At 40.4% G+C, this 20,724-nt stretch overlaps 2 protein-coding genes across 24 annotated transcripts in view; one reads left to right on the top strand and one right to left on the bottom strand.

The window, feature by feature from the left end:
• The window catches only part of Kansl1l (KAT8 regulatory NSL complex subunit 1 like), a 105,755-nt gene extending 103,417 nt beyond the window's left edge, over nt 1-2,338 (top strand). For all 13 annotated transcript variants that reach the window (XM_032901265.1, XM_032901269.1, XM_032901272.1 and 10 more), the window contains one exon: nt 741-2,338. In XM_032901265.1, the coding sequence (XP_032757156.1) occupies nt 741-971 (231 nt within the window). In that variant the 3' untranslated portion in view covers nt 972-2,338. The remainder of the gene's footprint in view (nt 1-740) is intronic.
• Nucleotides 116-19,960, bottom strand: Rpe (ribulose-5-phosphate-3-epimerase). 11 transcript variants are annotated; one of them, XM_032901280.1, is made up of 7 exons: nt 19,494-19,732; nt 13,888-13,967; nt 11,662-11,754; nt 6,294-6,433; nt 5,790-5,939; nt 5,255-5,341; nt 116-3,783 (listed from the first exon to the last, which is right to left on the bottom strand). In XM_032901280.1, exons 1-7 carry the CDS (start codon nt 19,613-19,615, stop codon nt 3,661-3,663), a joined length of 795 nt encoding a protein of 264 aa, XP_032757171.1. In that variant the 5' UTR covers nt 19,616-19,732; the 3' UTR covers nt 116-3,660. The 11 variants fall into 11 exon arrangements, with proteins under 11 accessions (XP_032757171.1, XP_032757173.1, XP_032757174.1 ...); XM_032901282.1 differs by having other exon boundaries at nt 11,662-11,718; nt 19,494-19,721; XM_032901283.1 differs by having other exon boundaries at nt 5,790-5,924; nt 11,662-11,718; nt 19,494-19,703.
• Nucleotides 19,961-20,724: the final 764 nt, after the last annotated feature.

Consider the following 20,724-nt stretch of genomic DNA (forward strand, 5'->3'; position numbering starts at 1 on the left):
TTTATGTAAAGTGCATCATTACAGACCAAATTCAGTGAGATGTTCAGTCTAGTATGTCCAGGAAACCCTCTAGTTCCATTATATTAACAATTTCTTTTTATTTTATATTTTTTTATTTTTTGGAGGCATAGCATATCAGTAACAACTTTCATCTATCTACGTACTTACCTGTTAGGGAACGGGGATTTCATCAAACTTGCTTTAAAGAGCAAATCTTTCCATTGGAGACTCATACACAGTGCACAGTAAGCACCGTTTCTGTTTTTCTGCTTCTAATGGGTTTGTTTCCACACAAATCCAGTCCTACTTTAGAAAAGTGTATCCTAGCACTATACAAAGTTCGCGCATCTTTCCCCATTTGCAGGTATTGAAAAATAGCTAGATCAAAAATAGAGGGGAACTATAGAAATTAAAATCCAGGAAGAAAAAAAAAATCAATGTGTATCTGTAATAACAGTGAGGTAGAAATGAAGTACAGCGAATATAAGAAACCGCTATAGGGGCTGTGCTCAGGTATTCTTACACTGAACAGAGACGAGTGTTCTCTTTCCTAGCAAAGGCAAAATCAAGAAGTAATTCTTAAAGTCAGGAAATTCTCAGTATATCCATTTGGACGTGAGAGGAAAACAAAAACCTGAACTTATATACTAGAAAAATAATTATATAAAAACTGACATTAGAGATTAATTAACAAATAATTAAATTAGGTGAAACTTAACTGAAAATGTTTACCCTTTCAGCCTTTGCGGTGGGAGCGGCGAGCTTTTCCACTGAAGGATGAGGATACAGCAGCTTTATTATGCCAAGATGAAAGAAAGGATCTGACTGAGGGGGCAAGCACAGCCTGCCGTGATGAAGCCTTCTGTAGCACTACACCCGAGAATGGCCACCCTCCAAAAGTGCAGTTAGATGGAATGGAAGAATATAAAATCTTTGGTATAGGAGTCACTAATGTTAAAAGAAATAGGTGACAGGGAACATATTAAGAAAAGTATGTAACTGAAAGGTAAAGAGGAAAAAAACCCTATACCCTCTCTTCTGGATCTCCACCTCCTCTGGTCACAGTTCCACAGGAGGGAGTGCCGCATGTACCCGTATTTCACCGTTCAGGGGATAGGCCGGAGTCCCTTTTCCTTCCTGACTCACAGAAGTAGCTACTTCTCACCCACACAAATGCTAGTGACTTGTGCTTGCCAATAATACAAATCATAAGCACTAAGACACTACCTGCTGCAATCCACGCCAAGTCACACCTCGGGCATTTGTTGACATAAGAGCCCTCCTTCTTTGTTTCTATTCTCATGGCAGTTCACTAGAATTGCTGCAATAACATATGAAAATATACGAGTGTGTATACAGAATGTATACACATATGATACACACATATGTAGTCTTAAAACTGCATGTATGAACTACTCTATGCAATAAGTTGCCATGAATACCTAACACAGGTGCTCACTGATGACAGACACCTGAAAGCTTTGACTGTGGGGAGCGAGTTGTGTTTTCTTTTATTCTAAACATTGTTTAACCAATATAAGTTATTTATGGAGATTCTTATATCAGATAACGCAACATTCATTTATTTGAAATCATTGTTCTCTCCTGGACTAACCACAGGCTTTCTGCTTACTCCTAACAAAATTAAGAGAAGCAACTTAAGAGTTTAATATATTGATACGTTTAAAAACTATTGTCGTTGGAAATTCACTCTGAGTTTTACTTGCTTTATGTACTTCAAGATAGCAATTTAAAATATAAAACAGCATACAAATCATAATATGGTTGTAAGTCTAGCTAATATACAGCCAGAAGCTTCTAATTTGTTTTTTCCTTACTATAGCTTACATAAATACCTACTCTTACAGGCATCCTAGATCAAGGATTCAAGTTTTCCAAGACCAAGACTTTAATATAGAATACTGAGGAGTGTACATTAAGGAAAATTCTTTTTGAAGCCATACCATTTTTTTTCCTAGATGAAAGTTAAGTACAATTTGTATCAACCACTTTTTGTTATGCAAAGAAAGGTTACTTGATTTGTAGTTCCCATACTACTGAGAATCCTGGCCACGGAGCTTGCACTCTGTGGGATTAGATACTTAAGGTGTTGTTGAGGATTGGAAATGCAACTGATCCCTGCAGAAGGGGGAGGGGGGAACCATTTAAATTCAATACTTACAAACTTTTGCTTATAGTTTTACTGTACATTTATTTTTAAAGAAAAAGAACAAAAGCCAGAAAAATACAAGTTGTCCCAGCAAATAAATTCAAATCTTTGTCATGACTGATATTATAACCTTCTACATAGTTTTTTTTAATTAAAGTTATTTCTATATGCCTTGTATTGTGTGATTTGATTAAATGAACAAACCTTTGGTAAGCTAAAATAGAAACAAGTATTAATATCTGTCATCTCTTAGCTCCCTTCTTCTTTGTTAGAAATGTTTTATATATCCATCCATCCTTGGGGTCAAAATCTGTACTTCCCAAGTATTCTTGACTTACTGATTCTGCTGGAGGATACAGTTACACTGAAAGTAAGAGAAGTAAACTTCCTCTTCTCTAACATCTCAGGAGCTCTGTCTGTAGTCAGAGCAGCAGTGCCCACCAGAAACTGCTTCTGCTATACCAGGTTTTCTATGGACCAGGCTACTGTGGAGCCTTACTTTTCTAATAGGAAAAGAATACCTGTTCCAACAATTATAGGGCAATTTAGCAGTTAATCTGATTATACAAAAGTGCTAATAACTCAAAACAGACATGATGCTTGCCATTTTATGTTGAGCATCCTCTATAGTCTAGGTACAGGCCTTCCAAAACCATGTTACCCTTTTAAATCTCAAATGCACAATAGTTATGATTCCATTCAATATATATAAGAGTTTATAGTGAAAACAAGATGGGTGATTTCATTAAAGAGCTAGAATAGGATATTCTGTTCTATTGGTATTCAACCCAGTGGCACTTCCAAGAGAAACTGTATGGTTCTATTTCATACCCCTAAGAATGGTGGGTGAGTGAGGCAGCAGGAAGGAATTACAGAGTAGCCTGCTGTGACAAAGGTGACACCTTGATAAGTCTGCGCTTGCATTTCAGAAACCCTAGGCTTTATACATTATTTTTATAGTTTTTAATAAACCAAGTATAAGATAAAAAGAAAAAATAATTCAAATACCAGACCATGACATGCTATCCCACCAAGCCTTCTAATTTTCATCTCATTCCATTCATATTCTCAGGCATATAAACAAATCACAAATGACATGAACTAGAGAAAATATGGATGTCATTTGCTTTAGGGATAAACCAGGGAATCAACAGAACATTCTTTGTAAAAATACAGAAAAATGTTTTTCATAGTAGCTAATTTTCCTCTTTAGGCATTAAGACACATTTCTATCTGTAATCTTAACAAATCAAATTTTCACTCTTTACAAAAATCATTCTCCCAGTATAAATGTGAATATTTTTCACCACGTTAATTTCTAAATGGCATCTCTAAAAAGGTAGTTATTTCTAACCTCTTGACCATCCTGCACAATTGACTTGAATCACTGGAATGCAGCATTGCTTCAATTGCAATGTGATTGGTAGTCAATATTCCTCGTTTCCAGTAAAAAACAGGGTTCATGGGCAGAAACTGGGTTCCTTGTGGCTTCATCGATCAAGGGAACGTTTCTGAGCCGCTTCTGAGCAAACGTTTCTTAGTAAGTTGATAACAGCTCTGGGATCATCACTTCTCATAATGGCACTGCCAGACACAATCATGTTAGCTCCTGCCTGCAAGAAGTACACAGCAATGCGTTAGCAGGGAAGAAATGGAAACCTAAGTCCCGGATTAGCATTTCCACCCTTGCTTCCGTCAGCAATTTTCCAGAAGCTGACTGTAGCACTCACAAGTCACTGAGTTAACGGAAAACTTAAATGAAAGCACACTATCATTTGTAAGGAAGTCTACCAAGTCACTGGACTATTGGGCTAGTTAAGCCCTAAGCTGCACATGGTACCTCTGCAACTTAGGTAAAGCTTGAAACTCTAGGTCCTCATACCATTCAGGTCTTTCCTATGCATATCAATGCCCCAGACACTAAGGAAACATTCTGTTTGTTTCTAGAAAGCCTGAAAGGAGACACTGTAAAAAGTAGAAGCTATCCATGAAACACCACAAACATTAGTGCCTTGCCATTTTGTATCAGAAAGAATGTAAAAATATATCTCAATGCATTCTTAGATTCTAGTATGGCTTAGAGTTCTGGGTGGCATTTTTAAATGTGGAGGCAAAGAAATGGGAGGGGCTAGGTGTTACATATACCCCCAAAACCTCAAATGAGATAACTCCAAATTTAGGGTCTGGGATCTGAGCTGAGGGAAAACCATTCTGTTGTGAAAGTCTCTGTTGGAAGCTGGAAAATTACAAGCTGAGGAAAAATTCTCCAACAAGACCCAGTCACCTGATAGTACAATGTTCCATCAAAAATACTCTCTTCAGAAATTAGAATCTATAGGACTATTGATTAACATTGACTCTTAGTTTGAGCAGGAATAGCCCAACAGAAAAGTTTTTTCTAAAAAAACGAACAAACAAACAAACAAACAAAAAAAAACCCTCATTACTGCCAAGCCTTTTTTTTCTTTTTTTGTTAAGGTCTTGCTATGTAGCCTAAGCTGGCCTTGAAGTTAAAACTCAAATTTCTCCTGTTCCTCCCTCATTTGTCTACTTTCTTAGTAACTGCCAAGCTTTTTGTTGTTTGCGTCAGGCAGAAGAGCATGGCCATTACAGTAGAATCTGAACAAAAATGAGCCGTTTGCCTTACGGTCAGGAAGGCTGCCACCTAACAGTGACACTCAGGAGCAGACCTGAGCGAGGAGAGCTCCCTAGACAAACAGACTAAACTTGATAAGTGCCAACTGGGCCTTAACTTTCAACAAAACTAGATCTAGTCACTTTTACAACACACAAACAGGCAGCTAAGACTCTTACATATAAAGAATTTATCTTCCTCCAGTTGAGAAGTTATCTTTTAAAAGAGCTTACACGTTTTGCTAAGGGCAACGTACTCCTTCTGGAGACCAGGATTTACTATTAACAATTTGTGTTAAGAAATCACTTGTTCTTTATTTTCTAATCCTACATTTGAACAAAAAATATTTTCCCAAGACAAAATCAATTTTGAGTATCCTTTGGTGATAGACTGCCCTGCAGACGTCAGCTATGGGAACTGTCCGAGGCACAGCTGAGGAGCAGTCTCACCTCCGCACACTTCTGAACAGTGTCAGGACCTACTCCACCATCGACCTCTATATCCAAAGTTGGGAACTGGGTCCTCAACCAGTGAACCTAGACATACATGAAGAAACAGTGACTCCTACAGTGGACATGCAGGGGAAAGCAAGCACACAAAGCATCAGAGCTGACACTAGCTAGCAGTAAAATGGCTAAGCCTGTCCACAACCACATCCAAACATTACTGGGCATCACTTCAATAGACTGAGCATATTATGTCTGTAAAAGCAGTTTAGCAAACAACATTCAATTTGTGATAGCTTTACAAAGACTGCAATAAAAACTCTCAAGTGACCCAAGGTCACAAAAATAAGTTTAAAACTTTTGCAATATGGTTAAAATACTAATTTATATTTTAAAACCTATCATGCTATATTACAGTATCTGAAGGCATCTCTGCCCCCTCATTTCCAAAACAGGCCATGTCTCAATATTGCAGTTATGCCTACTGAATACACAGCTATAGCAAAAACCTCACCCCAAAATAGAATATTTCTTTTACCTTGGGCATCATATCTTCCATGAATTTCTGCCCTCCAAACCCAGGTTCTACGGTCATTACCAAGGCCATATCTATTTGATTAGCCCATGGGGCCAAATATTCGACTGTAGTTCCTGGTTTGATGGCAAGGCCAACCTGTAACAAACAATGCTAAATCACATTATTTTCCTATTGTATTATAGTGGCTTAGTTTTTTTTTTTTTTGAAAGCAACTTACAAAACAAAATATGGAAATTATCCAGAGTATAATAAGTTTTTTATTTTGTTTTTGTAACTTAGATTTTTTTCTGCCATCTTATTTTCTGTTATTAAAAATTATTCTTACAATATATTTGTTCATATCCTCAACTCCTTCAAGATCCTCCCTACCTACCCAACTTTATATTTTTACCTTTCTTTCTTAAAAACCAGTTGCCCATGTCCAGACCTCTTTCTTTTTTCCCCACCCATTTTACCAGCTCTGACAGTAACTAGTATAAAATAAGGCTCCTATCATCGACTTACCTTCATCCCATTCTCCCGGATGTCTTTAATCAAAGCCCCTGGATTCTCAGTTGCCTCAAGATGAAAGGTGTATTGATTGGCACCTGCCACAGCCATTGGTTTTACCCACTGTTCTGGCCTAGAAACCATCATGTGCATATCTAGGAAAAAAAGACGTCTCCTATACATTACTGAGAGAAATATACCCAGCTAATAGGATGATATACTCAGCCTACAGATTTGTTTATTTTATCATTATGTATATAAATTTTTCTGGCATTACAAAAATGATCAGTTATACTCTGGTATTGTCTTTATCCTAGAGATAGATTGGTTATGTTCACTTATGAAATAGTTTTTCCACAAAAAAAAAGCACATCTGCTATATGTGAAAAGAAATGAAATCAGAAAACTGAGACCTAAGTCCAGAAAATGCTACTTTCAAAGGTTTAAAGAAGTTACACTACCTATATAGCCTTGTTCTCTTCCAGAAAGCTACATGCGATTCTTTCCATGTGTTCTTTCAGGTGACTTTTATTGAACTGTTAGAGCACCATGAATGGATGCTCTAGGTCCTAGAAATCGAGCAGTTTCTTTACTGCCTTTGGGGTCATTCTTAGTGAGACTGTGTGCAAAAGGAGATAAAATACGAGTTAGGTTGAACAGCTAATGCCAGCACAACTGAGACTGGGCCTCACTAAGAGCACATGATGTTGAGGAAAATACCAGCAGGTAGGGAGGACAACTCTGCAGGGTGCTGATGAGATGGGGAAAACAAAGGTTTCAGTGTAGTGACAAGGTTCAATCACAGGGCTACTGTGACAGGAAGCCAGGAGAAAGTCATGTTCTGGAGGCCCAGCCATCTATCTAAAAGGTGAAAGGAAAATGCAGACACTGCCAAGGATTTGGCACTGCGGTTAATTCACTGAGTGACAGAGAGAAGGCAAGCTGGGAGGGAAGTTGGCAGCCTAAAGCTTGATGTACTTAGACATAGGCATACTCTTCTTAAAGTTTCTAATTTTAATCCAGCAACATGGCTATTCTGGCAAGGGATCATATGATCCCAGCAGATTACAGACACACTCTGGATTACAGAAATACAGATAAACCCTTAAGTACACACCTTTAATCTTCCACAATGAAGGTAAGTTTTAGTTGAAGAAAGCAGCCATGTTGAAAAGTGACATTTATTGAGGGTCAGACAAAGTGACAAATCAGAGGGACATTCACTAGAATTAAGTCAGAGATGGGATACACCCAACACACATGAGAACGGCGGACAAAGAGGCTACATAAGAGCTGCAGGAAAGGAAAAACTGATGGTGTGGTAGGTGGTGTGTATGTACGGCAGTTTTACAGAGATGGTGGAGGGAGAGCAAGGTAGACACAAGAGAAGACAGAACTAGCCAAAGAATGAGACGGAGCCAGAGGAGTAGAACGTATGGTCAAAATTAGTATGAGGCCAGGCAGAGCAATTCAGTCAGAAGCCAAGAAAAGCCAGATTGATTCAGTCAGCTTAGAAGATTAGATTATATAGAGGTTAGAAGCTCTCAGACCAGGCCTAGGGATAGTTAGAACAGAGGGGCTCAGCACAAGCTGTTATTCATACAGCTTGGGTATGACTAGACTCTTATCACCTCCTCCAAGGAAAGAAAAGCAATATTTACAGAAACAGAATGTGTTTCATGAGGAAAAGGATGCTTCAAAGAGTAAAGACCACAAAAACCACCCTGTGACCAATTCTGTACAGGACAGTGTGGAGAGTAATGAGCCTTTTTTTTTTTTTTTTTTTTTTTGTCAGAGGAATTACTTTTTTGGGGTTGCTAAGATTTTTTTTAAAAATAAATTCTAATACTTCAGAATGAAACTAATATTATAAAATGCAAAAGCTTTGGAAAAGAGCTAGATGATAACACCAGCAGTATATATTTCTAAACTAACAAAAACATGATAATAGATGAAAACTTCATGTAAGATCAGCATTCCTGGAACAGAGTCTAGCACGCTCTAGTTTATCCTGGCTAGATATACAGGTGTTATGTGTGTTAGATATTTGAATTAAGACATTTCACAGTACTAATCAGCACACAGGTTATTAAAGAGAGCTTACTGCAGACTTTTTGACAGTTTACTTTGCACAGCTTCATTTTGGAGGTTTTCTGGTGTCAAGTGTGGTTTAAAATATTAAACAGAGAGGCTGGAGAGATGGCTCAGGAGTTAAGAGCACTGGCTGCTCTTCCAGAATACTGGGGCTCCATTCAGTTATATGGCAGCTTGAAACTGTAACTCCAGTCTCAGAGGATCCGAGACCCACTTATCCCCTCCACTAGCCCAAAGCATGCAAGTGGATCATGACATAACTGCAGGCAAAACACCAACACACATAAATTATTTTCACAAAAATTAAAAAGTTCCAGAAATAAACACATGGTAAGTTTTATATTGTGCACACCACACCAGCTTGCTCTTTGATTCCCCCCTTTGACTCATGTATGGTCACTATATATTACTCCCGGTTCAGCACTTGGCAGCTGGCTGAAGAAATTACATCCAATGTCCTGGTATCACAGTGCTCATGATCAAGTTACCCTATTTCTAGAAAAGGGTGTGTGTGTGTGTGTGTGTGTGTGTGTGTGTGTGTGTGTGTGTGTGTGTGTATGTGTGATGTGAATAAGTACAGGTGTGTGCATGCTATAGTATGCATGTGGAGGTCAGAGGACAGCTGATGGATGTTGGGATGGGAAAAGGGATATAACTCAGGTTAAGTTTACAGAACAATTATTTTTTCCTTTAGGTTATCTTGTTAACCCTTAATTTTTCTTGCTATCAGCAACACAGCAAGTTGATGGTGACAACTGAGACAAGTCCTAGATTCTTCCTTTAAACAATAATGCAATACTGTAATCCTTGCAATAATGCAGTAAGAAAATTTGACAGAGAATGCATTCACATCATTACAGTACATTGTCTTATTCTATTTTATCACAAGTTGTTGCTTAGTATTCACTGTGTTTAATTATGTTAAGCTTTAACACAGATGTGTAAGAAAATGATGCTTTTTCCTACATTTGCAAATATTCAGCCAAGATATTCCTTATTTAAAAATAAGTATATCATTTTGTTAGGATGTGATTTATATTAATCTTTAATAAATGGTAAAAATCATACATACGCCAAAAAATTGTTTTGAAATCAATTACTTTATGATTCATTACTAGTAAATAAATGGTTTATATGCTCATTTTATATATCTGTATACCCAGAGCTGTGTAAAAATTCCTCAGGAAAAAGGGGTCAAGGGTGGAGAAAGTTTAAGAAACCTTGCTTTGTATCAGGCACGTCTTGCACATAGTCCCAGAGCACTCTGGAGGTAGAGTAAGGAGGATCAAGGGTTCAAGGGGAAGTATATGAAATCTTGCCCGCCACTCAAAAAACAAACAAACCCACAAACACCCTGTTCTTGGTGTATTATAAAGTGTAAGGGCGGTATCTTCTTGATGCAGGAGATAAATCACAACTGGTAGTCAACCCTTGATAATAACATAGATGAGTTTTTCTAAATTGTAGGCTAACTACTATTGGTACATTTGACATAGGCAGAGCTCAAGTATGATGTTTTAGAGGTTAGTCATGTCACATGCAGCTTTGACTTAACAATGTTTTCAACATACAATGTAGGTATTGTTACCCAGCCCTATGATAAGGTAAGGGGCATGTCTAGGTATGACAGAGCACAGAAGACAGCATACTATTTACAAGCTCTTTGGCAACAAGTATGAGAAAAATTGGAAGTACAAAGTGACTTTGTTAGTTAAAAACAAAATCTGCCATTTCCTAAAATGAACAATTTAGCTGTCATTTTTGTCTTTTACAAGAGAAAACTGGTGATTGAAAAAGGCAACCAGTTGGCTCAAGCAATGGTGCAAGCTGTCCGGACAGGGGACGTGTCTCCTAAAGTACAGCAGAAGTACTCTGCTCTTCCTACTCAGTCCTGTGATGATCAATAATGATATGTACTGTAAACACGCAGCAGCGTACACAGCAGTGAAACAGTCTCCACCAGAGGAATACAATGCCACCGCATCCCTGACTGGGTTCCACTAAGTCACCAAAGAACTAAGTCACCGCTGATTTGCAGAGCCAGTATGGACAGTGACAGACAGTGTCTTAGTATTAGGAAAATGCCTTTGACCTCATAAATGAGCTAAAGAGAAAGTCCATGACTCTCAGTACTACAGACCACTGCCTTAGATAATAAAGGCTTTTTCTTGTTACTTTACTTCTTAGATGTCTTTTGAGCTCAAAGCTAAGACTGAATAAATAGTTCAGAGCTTTCAAAATATGCTGATACAGAGCTGTTTACAAGTATCTCCAGAAGCTAAGGCAGGAGAATTCCAAGTTCAAGGGAAGCCTGGATACAGAGTAAATTCTAAGTTTACAAGGGAAACTTAGGGAGACCCTGCCTCAAAACTAAAAGTACAACTAAGGAGATGGCCATAAAAGTGTTAGTCATGCAAGCCTGACAACCTGAGTTGGATCCCTGGAACCCATATGAAAAATGGACACAGCAGTGTAGTCTCATTTATAGTCCTAGCATCCCTATGATGAGATGGGAGGTAGAGAGAGGAGAATATCAAGGAAGCTCTCAGACCAGCTAGGTAGAGCATGCAGTGAGACAGACCCTGCTTCAATGGGTGGAAGGCGGGAGCTAATTCTCAAAAGCTGTCCTGACCTCCCCTCCACAAGCACACCGTGTCACTGTGTTGCACATACACTTCCATGCATGCACACAGGTGCACACATGAGCACATACACACTCACACCTCCTAACACACACACACACACACACACACACACACACACACACATATACACACACACACACAAATTTTTAAAAATAGTAAAAGGCTATGGTTGGAATTGGCATGTGCAAGGCCTCAGTTGACCTCCAGTTACAACAACAAAAATCTAGAACCTTATAGGTAGTACATACAACTTATGAACTATTTGTTTATTTTTAAAGATTTTACTTTCAAATATGAATGTCTGTGTGGGTATGTGCACATAAGTGCAGATGCTTGCAGAGGCCAGAAAAGGGAGTTAAGTGGTTGTGAGCCATCAATGTGGGTGCTGGGAACCCTGGTCCCCTGTCAGATAAGATCTGATCTTAACTGTGGAACTGTACCTCTAGCTCTGGTCTACTTGTTAAAATGCGGCAATGTGTCAATTATCTAAAACCAAGACATAACAACCAAGTCAGACTGCTTAGCTATAAAAAATAAAGGGCTCAATCCCCAAATATTAGTGCAGTGTATTCATCTTTATTTTGGAAAATTTCCCTGAAATACTAATTAGCAAATTTATATACACATACATCATACATACTCACCTAAATCCAGGAAGAAAAAGTGGGTTGGATATGAGGGTGGCATTGCATCAGGACAGACTGATGATAAAAGATAAAAAATACTGAGAAGTGAGCCTATGAGTCAGAATAGAAGAGGAAAGACTAATAAGAAAAACACGAAAAGACAGCAGTGGAATGTGGGAACAGAGTGATTTAATCATTTCTCATACTCCGTGTAACATGTAATTTTAACGTCACAGCACACAATACTAGCATATTCAAGAAGATTCTTACTTTGAAAACTCCTTTCCAAAACAATAATGTTTAACACAAGACTATATTCTACTACATGGAATTTAAAAAGATGAACACGTTGGCAAACATGAAGTAATAATTCACATTTTCTTTGGTTCTCTCAAAACAGATGAATCTTTTCAGCCTCAGTAGGTGAGGGATGGCTATGATTAAGACCAGCGCAAAACTGCAAATGTACTTTATGAGATTTTAGGTTTTGTTTAGCTTTTATAACTCAACTGCATAATTCTCAGATGTGAATTTTGCAGGTAACAGTATGCTGCTTGTCAAAAGGTTGGGCACACTTGCTAAGGCCCACACTCAGCATAGACGCACTTACTAAGGCCCACACTAAGCAGGGACACACTTGCTAAGGCCCACACTCAGCAGGGACACACTTGCTAAGGCCCACACTCAGCAGACACACTTACTAAGGCCCACACTCAGCAGGGACACACTTACTAAGGCCCACACTCAGCAGGGACACACTTACTAAGGCCCACACTCAGCAGGGACACACTTACTAAGGCCCACACTCAGCAGGGACACACTTACTAAGGCCCACACTCAGCATGGACACACTTACTAAGGCCCACACTCAGCAGGGACACACTTACTAAGGCCCACACTCAGCAGGGACACACTTACTAAGGACACACCTAACACTCAGCACGGACACACTTGCTAAGGCCCACACTCAGCACGGACACACTTACTAAGGCCCACACTCAGCACGGACACACTTACTAAGGCCCACACTCAGCATGGACACACTTACTAAGGCCCACACTCAGCAGGGACACACTTACTAAGGCCCACACTCAGCATGGACACACTTACTAAGGCCCACATTCAGCATGGACACACTTGCTAAGGCCCACACTCAGCAGGGACACACTTACTAGAGCCCGCACTCAGAATGGTCTGCCTTAGTAGGAATGTCCTGTGGCTGCACTGCCAATAATAGTCAGAAGACAATGTGGCTGCCGAGGACTTGTAATGTGAATATTGTAAATTAGAAAGTAAATTTTTATTTTAATTGAAGTAGCTAAATATGGGTTAAGAGCTACCACGCAGAACAGTACAGCTAGAATCCTTCATAAAATTGCTCTTCAGGCAAAAAACTTAAGATTCATTTAATTATACAAGTTATAGAAAACATGAACTTGGATCTGTTCCAGCTCAAATACCTTCTAATTTGGAGTGATCTAAAAAGAAACCACAAACTGATGACAAAAACTTCAGCCTTCCTATGACATTGAAAGAACCTATCTGCGAATGCCTGCATTTGAAAGAAGCAAAGTGGCTGAGGGACCACTTAGTTGAATCATAAATTCAACTGGTAGTTACACTAAGTACAATTGTGTGTGTGGGGATGGAGAGGTGACTCAGTACTTAAGAGGACAGGCTGCTCTTCTACCTTGCACCTACACTGTGGCTCCTATTCTAGGGAACCCAATGCCATCCTCTGGCCTAAGGACACTGCGCGCGCGTGCACACACACACACTCAGCCAAAAGACATCCAATCAAATGAATGATAATAGTAGAAAATCACAAGATGAGTTCTTCCACTCTGATAAACTAAAGTAAGGTTTAAGAACAGACTGCATGGTGGGTAAAAGTCGATCTGCCTCACTGGACAGTAGAGAAGCGTTAACTTGGACTTGGTGCTTAGAAAGGCCCCTTGGAGGAGAGGACAACCAACCCTAGGGCTGACCTGATGGGAGACCCTCACATAGTTTTTCCTGGGAGAATCAGCGTCAAGGCCCTGGAGAAAAGAGTACAAGATAAACCTGACCAACCGTGGGGTTGGGGATTTGGCTCAGTGGTAGAGCGCTTGCTTAGCAAGCGCAAGGCCCTGGGTTCAGTCCCCATCTCCAAAAAAAACCCAAAAAAACAAAACCTGACCAACCAACCCCTGTCCTTTATTTAAGCAATGGAATTAGTTTTAAAGGGTATAACAACCCACTTACCAAAGAAAGGGTCCTGGCCCAGCTGCTTTCGGAGGCTTTCAACCACAGGGTGACCAAAAGTGATGTTGGGAACAAAATGCCTGCAAGACAAAAAGAAAATCTTACTCCAAAAACATTTCCAGTCTGACTTCTGCATTTTTCGATCTGAATTCCGACAAGAGAACAAAGGAACGTTTAGAACTGTATTTTTTCCAAATAATCCTTAACACTTTTAGTATGAGACAAATTAAACAAAAATAACCAGGTATTATCAAGTTTTTTTTTTTTTTTTTGGTTCTTTTTTTTCGGAGCTGGGGACCGAACCCAGGGCCTTGCGCTTCCTAGGCAAGCGCTCTACCACTGAGCTAAATCCCCACCCCTCAAGTTTACTATTAATGGGTGCTGTCACATATCTCTTCATAATGACAGGTCTGTAGTTCATAACCCATGGCAAGCAGAAATGGGAAGATGACGAAGTTCTTGATGAAATGGAGAGATGACCAAGTTCCTGACGTACTCAGGGACACACCGGTTAATACAGGATCCTGCCACAGGTGTCCTGAATCTTAGCCTCTCATCCACTTCAACCACAGGCCATCAATTTAGTTTATTTAAACCCCTTTGAACAATAACCATTAGAAGAGTAACAATGCTTATTGGAGTTAGTCACAGTGTATTGAGAGCTTAGGAGCGATGTCTTTTTTTTTTTTTTTTTCGGGGCTGGGGACCGAACCCAGGGCCTTGCGCTTGCAAGCACTCTACCACTGAGCCAAATCTCCAACCCCTTAGGTGTGATATCTTTCTTCATACCTCAGACTAGTAAACATAGATACGATTTATATCTTTTGAAGAACATGGTAACTAACACCCTTCAATCATCTGGTTCATAATCTGTGGAACAGAATTCAAATTAAGTCAGCCTGACACCAACCCCAAAGCACTTAACCTTTAAGCTCCGTAAGTATTAGGTACATACAAATATTCTGAAATGCAAACAAAACCCCAAATCTGAGACAATTACGGTCCAAGCATTTGAATGGGAAAAATTCAATGTGCACCCTTTCCTGCCCTCATAAGCGGCTGATCGAGCTCCTCATGAACAGAGCTGTGGAACGGAAGAAGACAACGTCCCAGCAGTGCATGGGCAGGCACTCACACTCAACGCTACATCAACGAGAAATAAACTACAGTGCTATGGCCTGAAATGTAGGCTGTGAGGAAAGCTAAGTAACACCCACAGAAATGTGAAGAAAGAAAATAACGAAAGAAAGATTCAAACAAACATTTTAAGTATTCTGTAGAATTCTGAAATATTAGATCACAGGACTTATGAAACATTGATATCGGAAGGACCAGAAAAGCCAAAAAGCAAAAGAAGGCAGAAATAAGCAAGTTTAGGTCAAAGGGGCAAGGGTGTTGACCAAAACAAGATAGGCTCCATCAGACTAAGGGTGTCCAATGCTACAGGCAGGTGTTCGGAGTTTATTGCACTGTAAATATCAAGTGGGGTAGCAGGGCAAAATCCATACCATAAAGCAGGAAGATGGACTGGGCAATAAGTTGCAAGAAGGAAGGCAGGTGTTAATGCTAAGAATCAATAAAAATTGCAAAGATAGGGGGAAAAGGGTCTGTCAACAACTGATTCGGTGCAACAGGGAGGAAAAGAGAATCAGCCATGGTTAAGGCTTTTTCTAAATACTTCCTATACATTGAACTTTAAGTATTTAGAAACCATGAGACAGGTGGCACCTGTATTTTACAAGCAAAGGAACACAGCCCAGTGTCATACAATCAGTAAGTGTTGGCAGCAGGAGTTAACACAGGCAATGAGGCTACAAAGTCCAGTCTCAGCACTCTCCTGCCAGTGCGACACTGGAACAATAGTCCTGGGGAGGAAGCAGGAACTCACTTCTCAGGATAAAGCTGAGAGGGACAGAACAAGTGGACCATTGCTAAGTTCTCTAACCAACTGATCCTTGGAGGTTCAGTCTCTAATATTTAGAAAATTATTCCACTGCCTGCCCAAGGGCCATCACTGTCAGGGAGTCATCATGCACTGATGTTAATTACACCAGAAATAAGGGACTGGTAGGCGGCAGCAACCCAAGAGATCATTCTACAACTTCACACAAAGCCTTGAATTGCATATACTGCTCTTTTAATTTATTGTGTGGCCTTGGAAATTAGTTTGCTCAAATTTAGGTTTCATTTATTATTAAAACAAACACAGTGACAAACAGTACAGGCTGAGAAGCTGAGAACCTAATAAATACAAATTTACTTGAGAAACACAAGAATAACATAAAAAAATTACCGACTCCAAGTTATGTGAACAATTTGTGATCCTGGTGATGAATTCAATGAACTGGGTTCACTAAATTCACCAAGAGCCCAATATGCACCAATATTTTTAGAAGAAACTAAAGGCTTGTGGCTAAGCCACAACCAAAAGTGGTAAAAGCCTAGGCACGACATCAGGTGTTTCAGAATTGCTGGACAACATGCATTATCAAAGGATTTCCAACCTCTTTATAGGGGCTATTAAGGTTCCAAAAACCCAAGAACATGAATTTTTATCAAATGCCTCAGATTTCTTACCAGACTAAAAAATCCTAAATTAATTTACTCTAAAGAAAAGGAATCACCAGAAAAGTCAGCTTCATCATGATTTCACTCTGACATTCCCTACAACCCCCTCAAATTCAGTCCTTCGGAGTAAAGCCTGAAAGAGGAAAATGCAACAAAGGGGTCCTCCTTCCTGAAATCTAGGGACTTGCCGGGGATAACCAATAGCTAATATAATGAAGGAATCTAAGTTTCCTCTCTTATCAGGTTCCATCAGCATCCCTAAACTTTAGTTATAACTGGAAAGCAGTTTACTGCAGACAAATCAACAAACTGTAAGAGGATTAAGGTCGGTACAAAATGCACCAAGACAAGAACTAGAGAACAATCTTCCTGTGGATGAGGAACTGTAGAGTCATTGGCTGGTGCCAGTTGGCAGACATTGTTAAGAGGCAAAATTGGGCAGCTGAGACAGGCTAGAGAGGGTACGGCCCAGGACACAATGAAAAACTAACTGGTTAAAGATGTTCACCTCACTCAATTCCAGACAATCAAGGCCTTAGCAGAATACAGAACATGGTGACCAAATCTTTGATATCTCGATCATGTCCCACCCACAACAGCCAGAAATTCAAAATTCATGTAAAATCTCTCCAACTTAAAATCCCAATGCTAAATTTAGAAATCGCCATGTGCTCTGCTCCCATGGTTGGGGTCAACACATTCTAGCTAGCATCCTGCCATGGTGTGTTTTGTGCTTTTCTCAAAATGTTTTTCCAGAAAATAAAAAAAAAAAAAAGAGAGAGAGATAGAGAGAGAGAGAGAGAGAGAGAGAGAGAGAGAGAGAGAGAGAGAGAAAGAAAATAGGTATAGATATAAAGACATAAAAATTGTACATGAACAATTTAGGTTTTCTAAGCCCAAGGCATCTCGGTAAAAGTAGAATGATTTAAAAGAAAAAAAAAATCATCTTATTTCCTAAACTTGTCTGCCATGGGGAGGGGGAGCAAAGGTGACTCTCAGGGATGCTTTCTACTATTACTAAGCAATGATAACAGGCTTTACTTCTCTTACCAAGGAAAGACAGATCCCGCTCTTGGGAAGTTTACAGTACCTCAGGAGAGAGATAAAATGAGACATGGAATTGTACCTTACTCTTCACTGACTAACACATAACTGCAAAAAGTACCTGGACAGTCCACAGGGCCCTGGCCCTACCTACACAAAGAACCAGGAATACTGAAAGCAGGCGACAGTCTTATCCAATACCAAATGGCCAGCTCTAAAAATATACACACAAATGGCATTATACAGACGGAGCAGGTAACATTTATGTATTTAGGGATATATGCATGTATGTATTTTTACATATGTATGTAATAATTAATTTAAAAAGATAGATTTGAAAGAGAGCAAGGAGGTGTATGGTTTGGTGGGAGGAAAGGGAAGGCAGAATGATTTAGTTGTACAGAATCTCAAAAACTAAAGACTTTTAAAAATAAGGTTAAAAAGCCAGGCACACCTTTGATTCCAGCACTTAGGAGGCAGAAGCAGAGACAGGTGCATCTCTTTAAGTTTGAGGCAAATCTGGTCTACAGTGTGAATTCCAGGACACAGAGATACCCTTTCTCAAAAACCAAAAAAAAAAAAAAAAAAAAAAAAAAGTACCAGAACAGAATGCTAACTGCTTCTAAGTACTGCTACCACCAACATTCCTATTAGCAAAGTGATAGACATGGTCTCCATTCTGCTTCAAGTCGACTCACTTATACATGTAGTCTATTCCATGCTGAGACCCCTATTCTCTCAGGCACCAAAATCAAACACCATCTCTGTGGTATACATTCTATTCAGTCAAGGGCTTTCAAGTGTTAAGAAAAACAGGAGATTTAACCACAGAGAACAAAAAAAAGGAGACAAAATTGTTTTGGAGAAAAGGCCAGTGACTTTAAAAAGAAATTGATGTGACCGAGTGTGGTGAGCCGTGCCTGTAATTCCAGCGTTTAGGAAGCTGAGGCAAGACATGGAGTTTGAGACCAGTTACATTTACATAGGCCTTGTCTCGAAAACAGAACCAACAGCAACACCCCCAACAAGAAAACAAACTAATGACTTGTTTGTAAATAACACATATTTGTCAATGTGACTGAGGGCAAACAGATTTTGCTTATTTGAAATAAATTTATTTTTCTATCTCACCCCAAGGTTTTTATAATTCTACGAGAACTTCCGGTGGGAAATGCTAGTCCAAAAGCCAAGAAGATTCAAGTTCCAAGTCTGTCACAATCTTCTGTAATCTTGAGCAAGTCTCCTTTGGGTCTACGTTTGTTTCCTCACTTTAGAACCAACTTAGCAAACTTGTACCCTGATTCTAAGCATTGGAAGCTATAACTACAGTACTTAAAATTACTTACAAAAACCCCCAAAAACCAAAAAAAAAAAAACCCTGACCTCCCTGAACAGCAGAGTGCCTGAAGAGAAAATAGACAGGAAAATCAGGATTCGAATGGTTATTTGATACAACTAACAACTGCAGAAAATCTGTTACATGTCAGGCACTGGACTTGCTCTTTTCAAGTTCCCAAAGACGCGGAAGCGTTCTATTACTAACACTTCCATTTTCCTCACACTGAAACCGAATCCCAATGAAGGCTGGAGCGGCTTGTCTGAGAGAAGTCGGCAAGCGGTCGAACTTAGGAAGCCCATCTAGGTGTCAAGCTCATAACCTTTGACGAGTCCGTCTCCCAGCTTGGTCAAGAACTAGTTATCTGAGTTTGAGCAAGTCCTGCCTGTCCCGTTGGGCCTCAGTTTCTCTACGAATTCCTGACAGAGATGTCCTGAACACTGGAGGTGGCTCCTGAGTCCTATCACCACAGGTTACAGGGGCGCGGGGAAGGACCGGGGACTGGGCCCCGAAGTCAGCCAAGGCCGGCTCGGTGCCCTCAGCAGCGCGCTTGGCGAGGCAGCCCGTCGCACAGGGGCGCCGTGCACCCAACAGGCGCTCGCTGAGGTGCAGCGACGCGACCCGCGCGGCCAGCCCGCCCCGAGCCCCGCGGAGTTACCCGTCCATTACATCCAGGTGCAGGTAGTCGGCCCCCGAGTCCAGCATGCGCAGGCACTCGGCCCCCAGGTTGGCCAGGTCGCTGTTGAGGATGGACGGGCCGATCTTGCAGCCCGACGCCATGGTGCCGGTTCCCTAGAGCGAGTGAGCCCACGAGAGCCCGGGCCAGCCAAGACTTCGTCTCGATTGGGCGCGCCGCACTGGCTCCGCCCCCTCCCACCTCGCACTGTCTTCCGGACTCTGCCGGAAGCAGCTGCCCTACGGCGAGGAAGTCCCGCCTCCTCCTGGGGGTGGGGCTGTCAGATGGCTGGTTAGGGGAGGAGCCAGGTGCAGAGCTTATGCCTCCTGTCTTGGATTTCCCAGGGTTTTCTGCTTCTCAGAATAATGGCTTCTTTTCCTTTTGGAAGGAAAAATAGTTATTGAGTATAATGTAAGAAGGCAACGGGCTAGTCAGCTAGACTACCGCCAACAATGTAGGAATTTGTTTTGACTTTTTTAAATTTCATACATATATGATTGTGATCATATACAATCCCATTACCCTCTCTTAGTCCCCTGACACACCTCCTGACCCCTTCTTCCCAATTAATCCCTCTCCTACTTAAATAACTTCGTGTGTCTGTAGGTTTTGTGCAGGGAGCCACAGTTGCTTGTGCAATCATTAGTTGCAGCATTTCACAGAACCTTCCCCACCCTCCATCTCTTATAGTCCTCTCTTCTGAGAAGTTCCCTAGTCAAGCTGCTGCTGATTGGTGACTGGTAAGTACTCAGTGTAGGAATTTCTGCAGTACCAGTTTGATAGAATTGTTATTCAACCATAATTCTTGAAATGAATTAAGTGTCTTAATGTCAAACAAACTGACTGGGTCAGGAAGAAATGAAAAGGGACATGAAGATACACATGGATGGAACAACAGCAATTCCTAAGGAACAAGGATTGGGGATCTCATAGTATTATTAAAAGAATGGAGGTAATTTAGATGTCATGGTTTCCAAGGGAGACGCACTCAGAGGACAATAGTCTTTAATGTTCTGACTTGGGGATATACCAGCATTCCAGCAGGTCATAATTTGGGCTGTGAAGTCAAGTTGGCTCGATGTCTTCCATATCTGCATTCTGCTTTATTTTGAAAAAATAGAGAATGAGAAACAGGAGAAGGTAGGTATCAAATGTGGAGGTAGAGGAACTGGGGGTGTTTACCCGGTAGTGACTTTAGACCAGATATAGGTGT

Source organism: Rattus rattus, chromosome 4 (genome assembly GCF_011064425.1).
Source record: "Rattus rattus isolate New Zealand chromosome 4, Rrattus_CSIRO_v1, whole genome shotgun sequence".
Classification (NCBI taxonomy): Eukaryota; Metazoa; Chordata; class Mammalia; order Rodentia; family Muridae; genus Rattus; species Rattus rattus.

Bases quoted from the DNA above. Each gene is read 5' to 3' on its own strand.
- Rpe (XM_032901280.1), bottom strand. From the start codon at position 19,615: ATGGCGTCGGGCTGCAAGATCGGCCCGTCCATCCTCAACAGCGACCTG. The intron at 5,940-6,293 runs GTAAGTCGATGA...AATGTGATTTAG, and splicing joins TCCGGGAGAATGGGATGAAG to CATTGTTTGTTACAGGTTGG. The intron at 5,342-5,789 runs GTAAAAGAAATA...ATGTATGTCTAG, and splicing joins TGGAAGATATGATGCCCAAG to GTTCACTGGTTGAGGACCCA.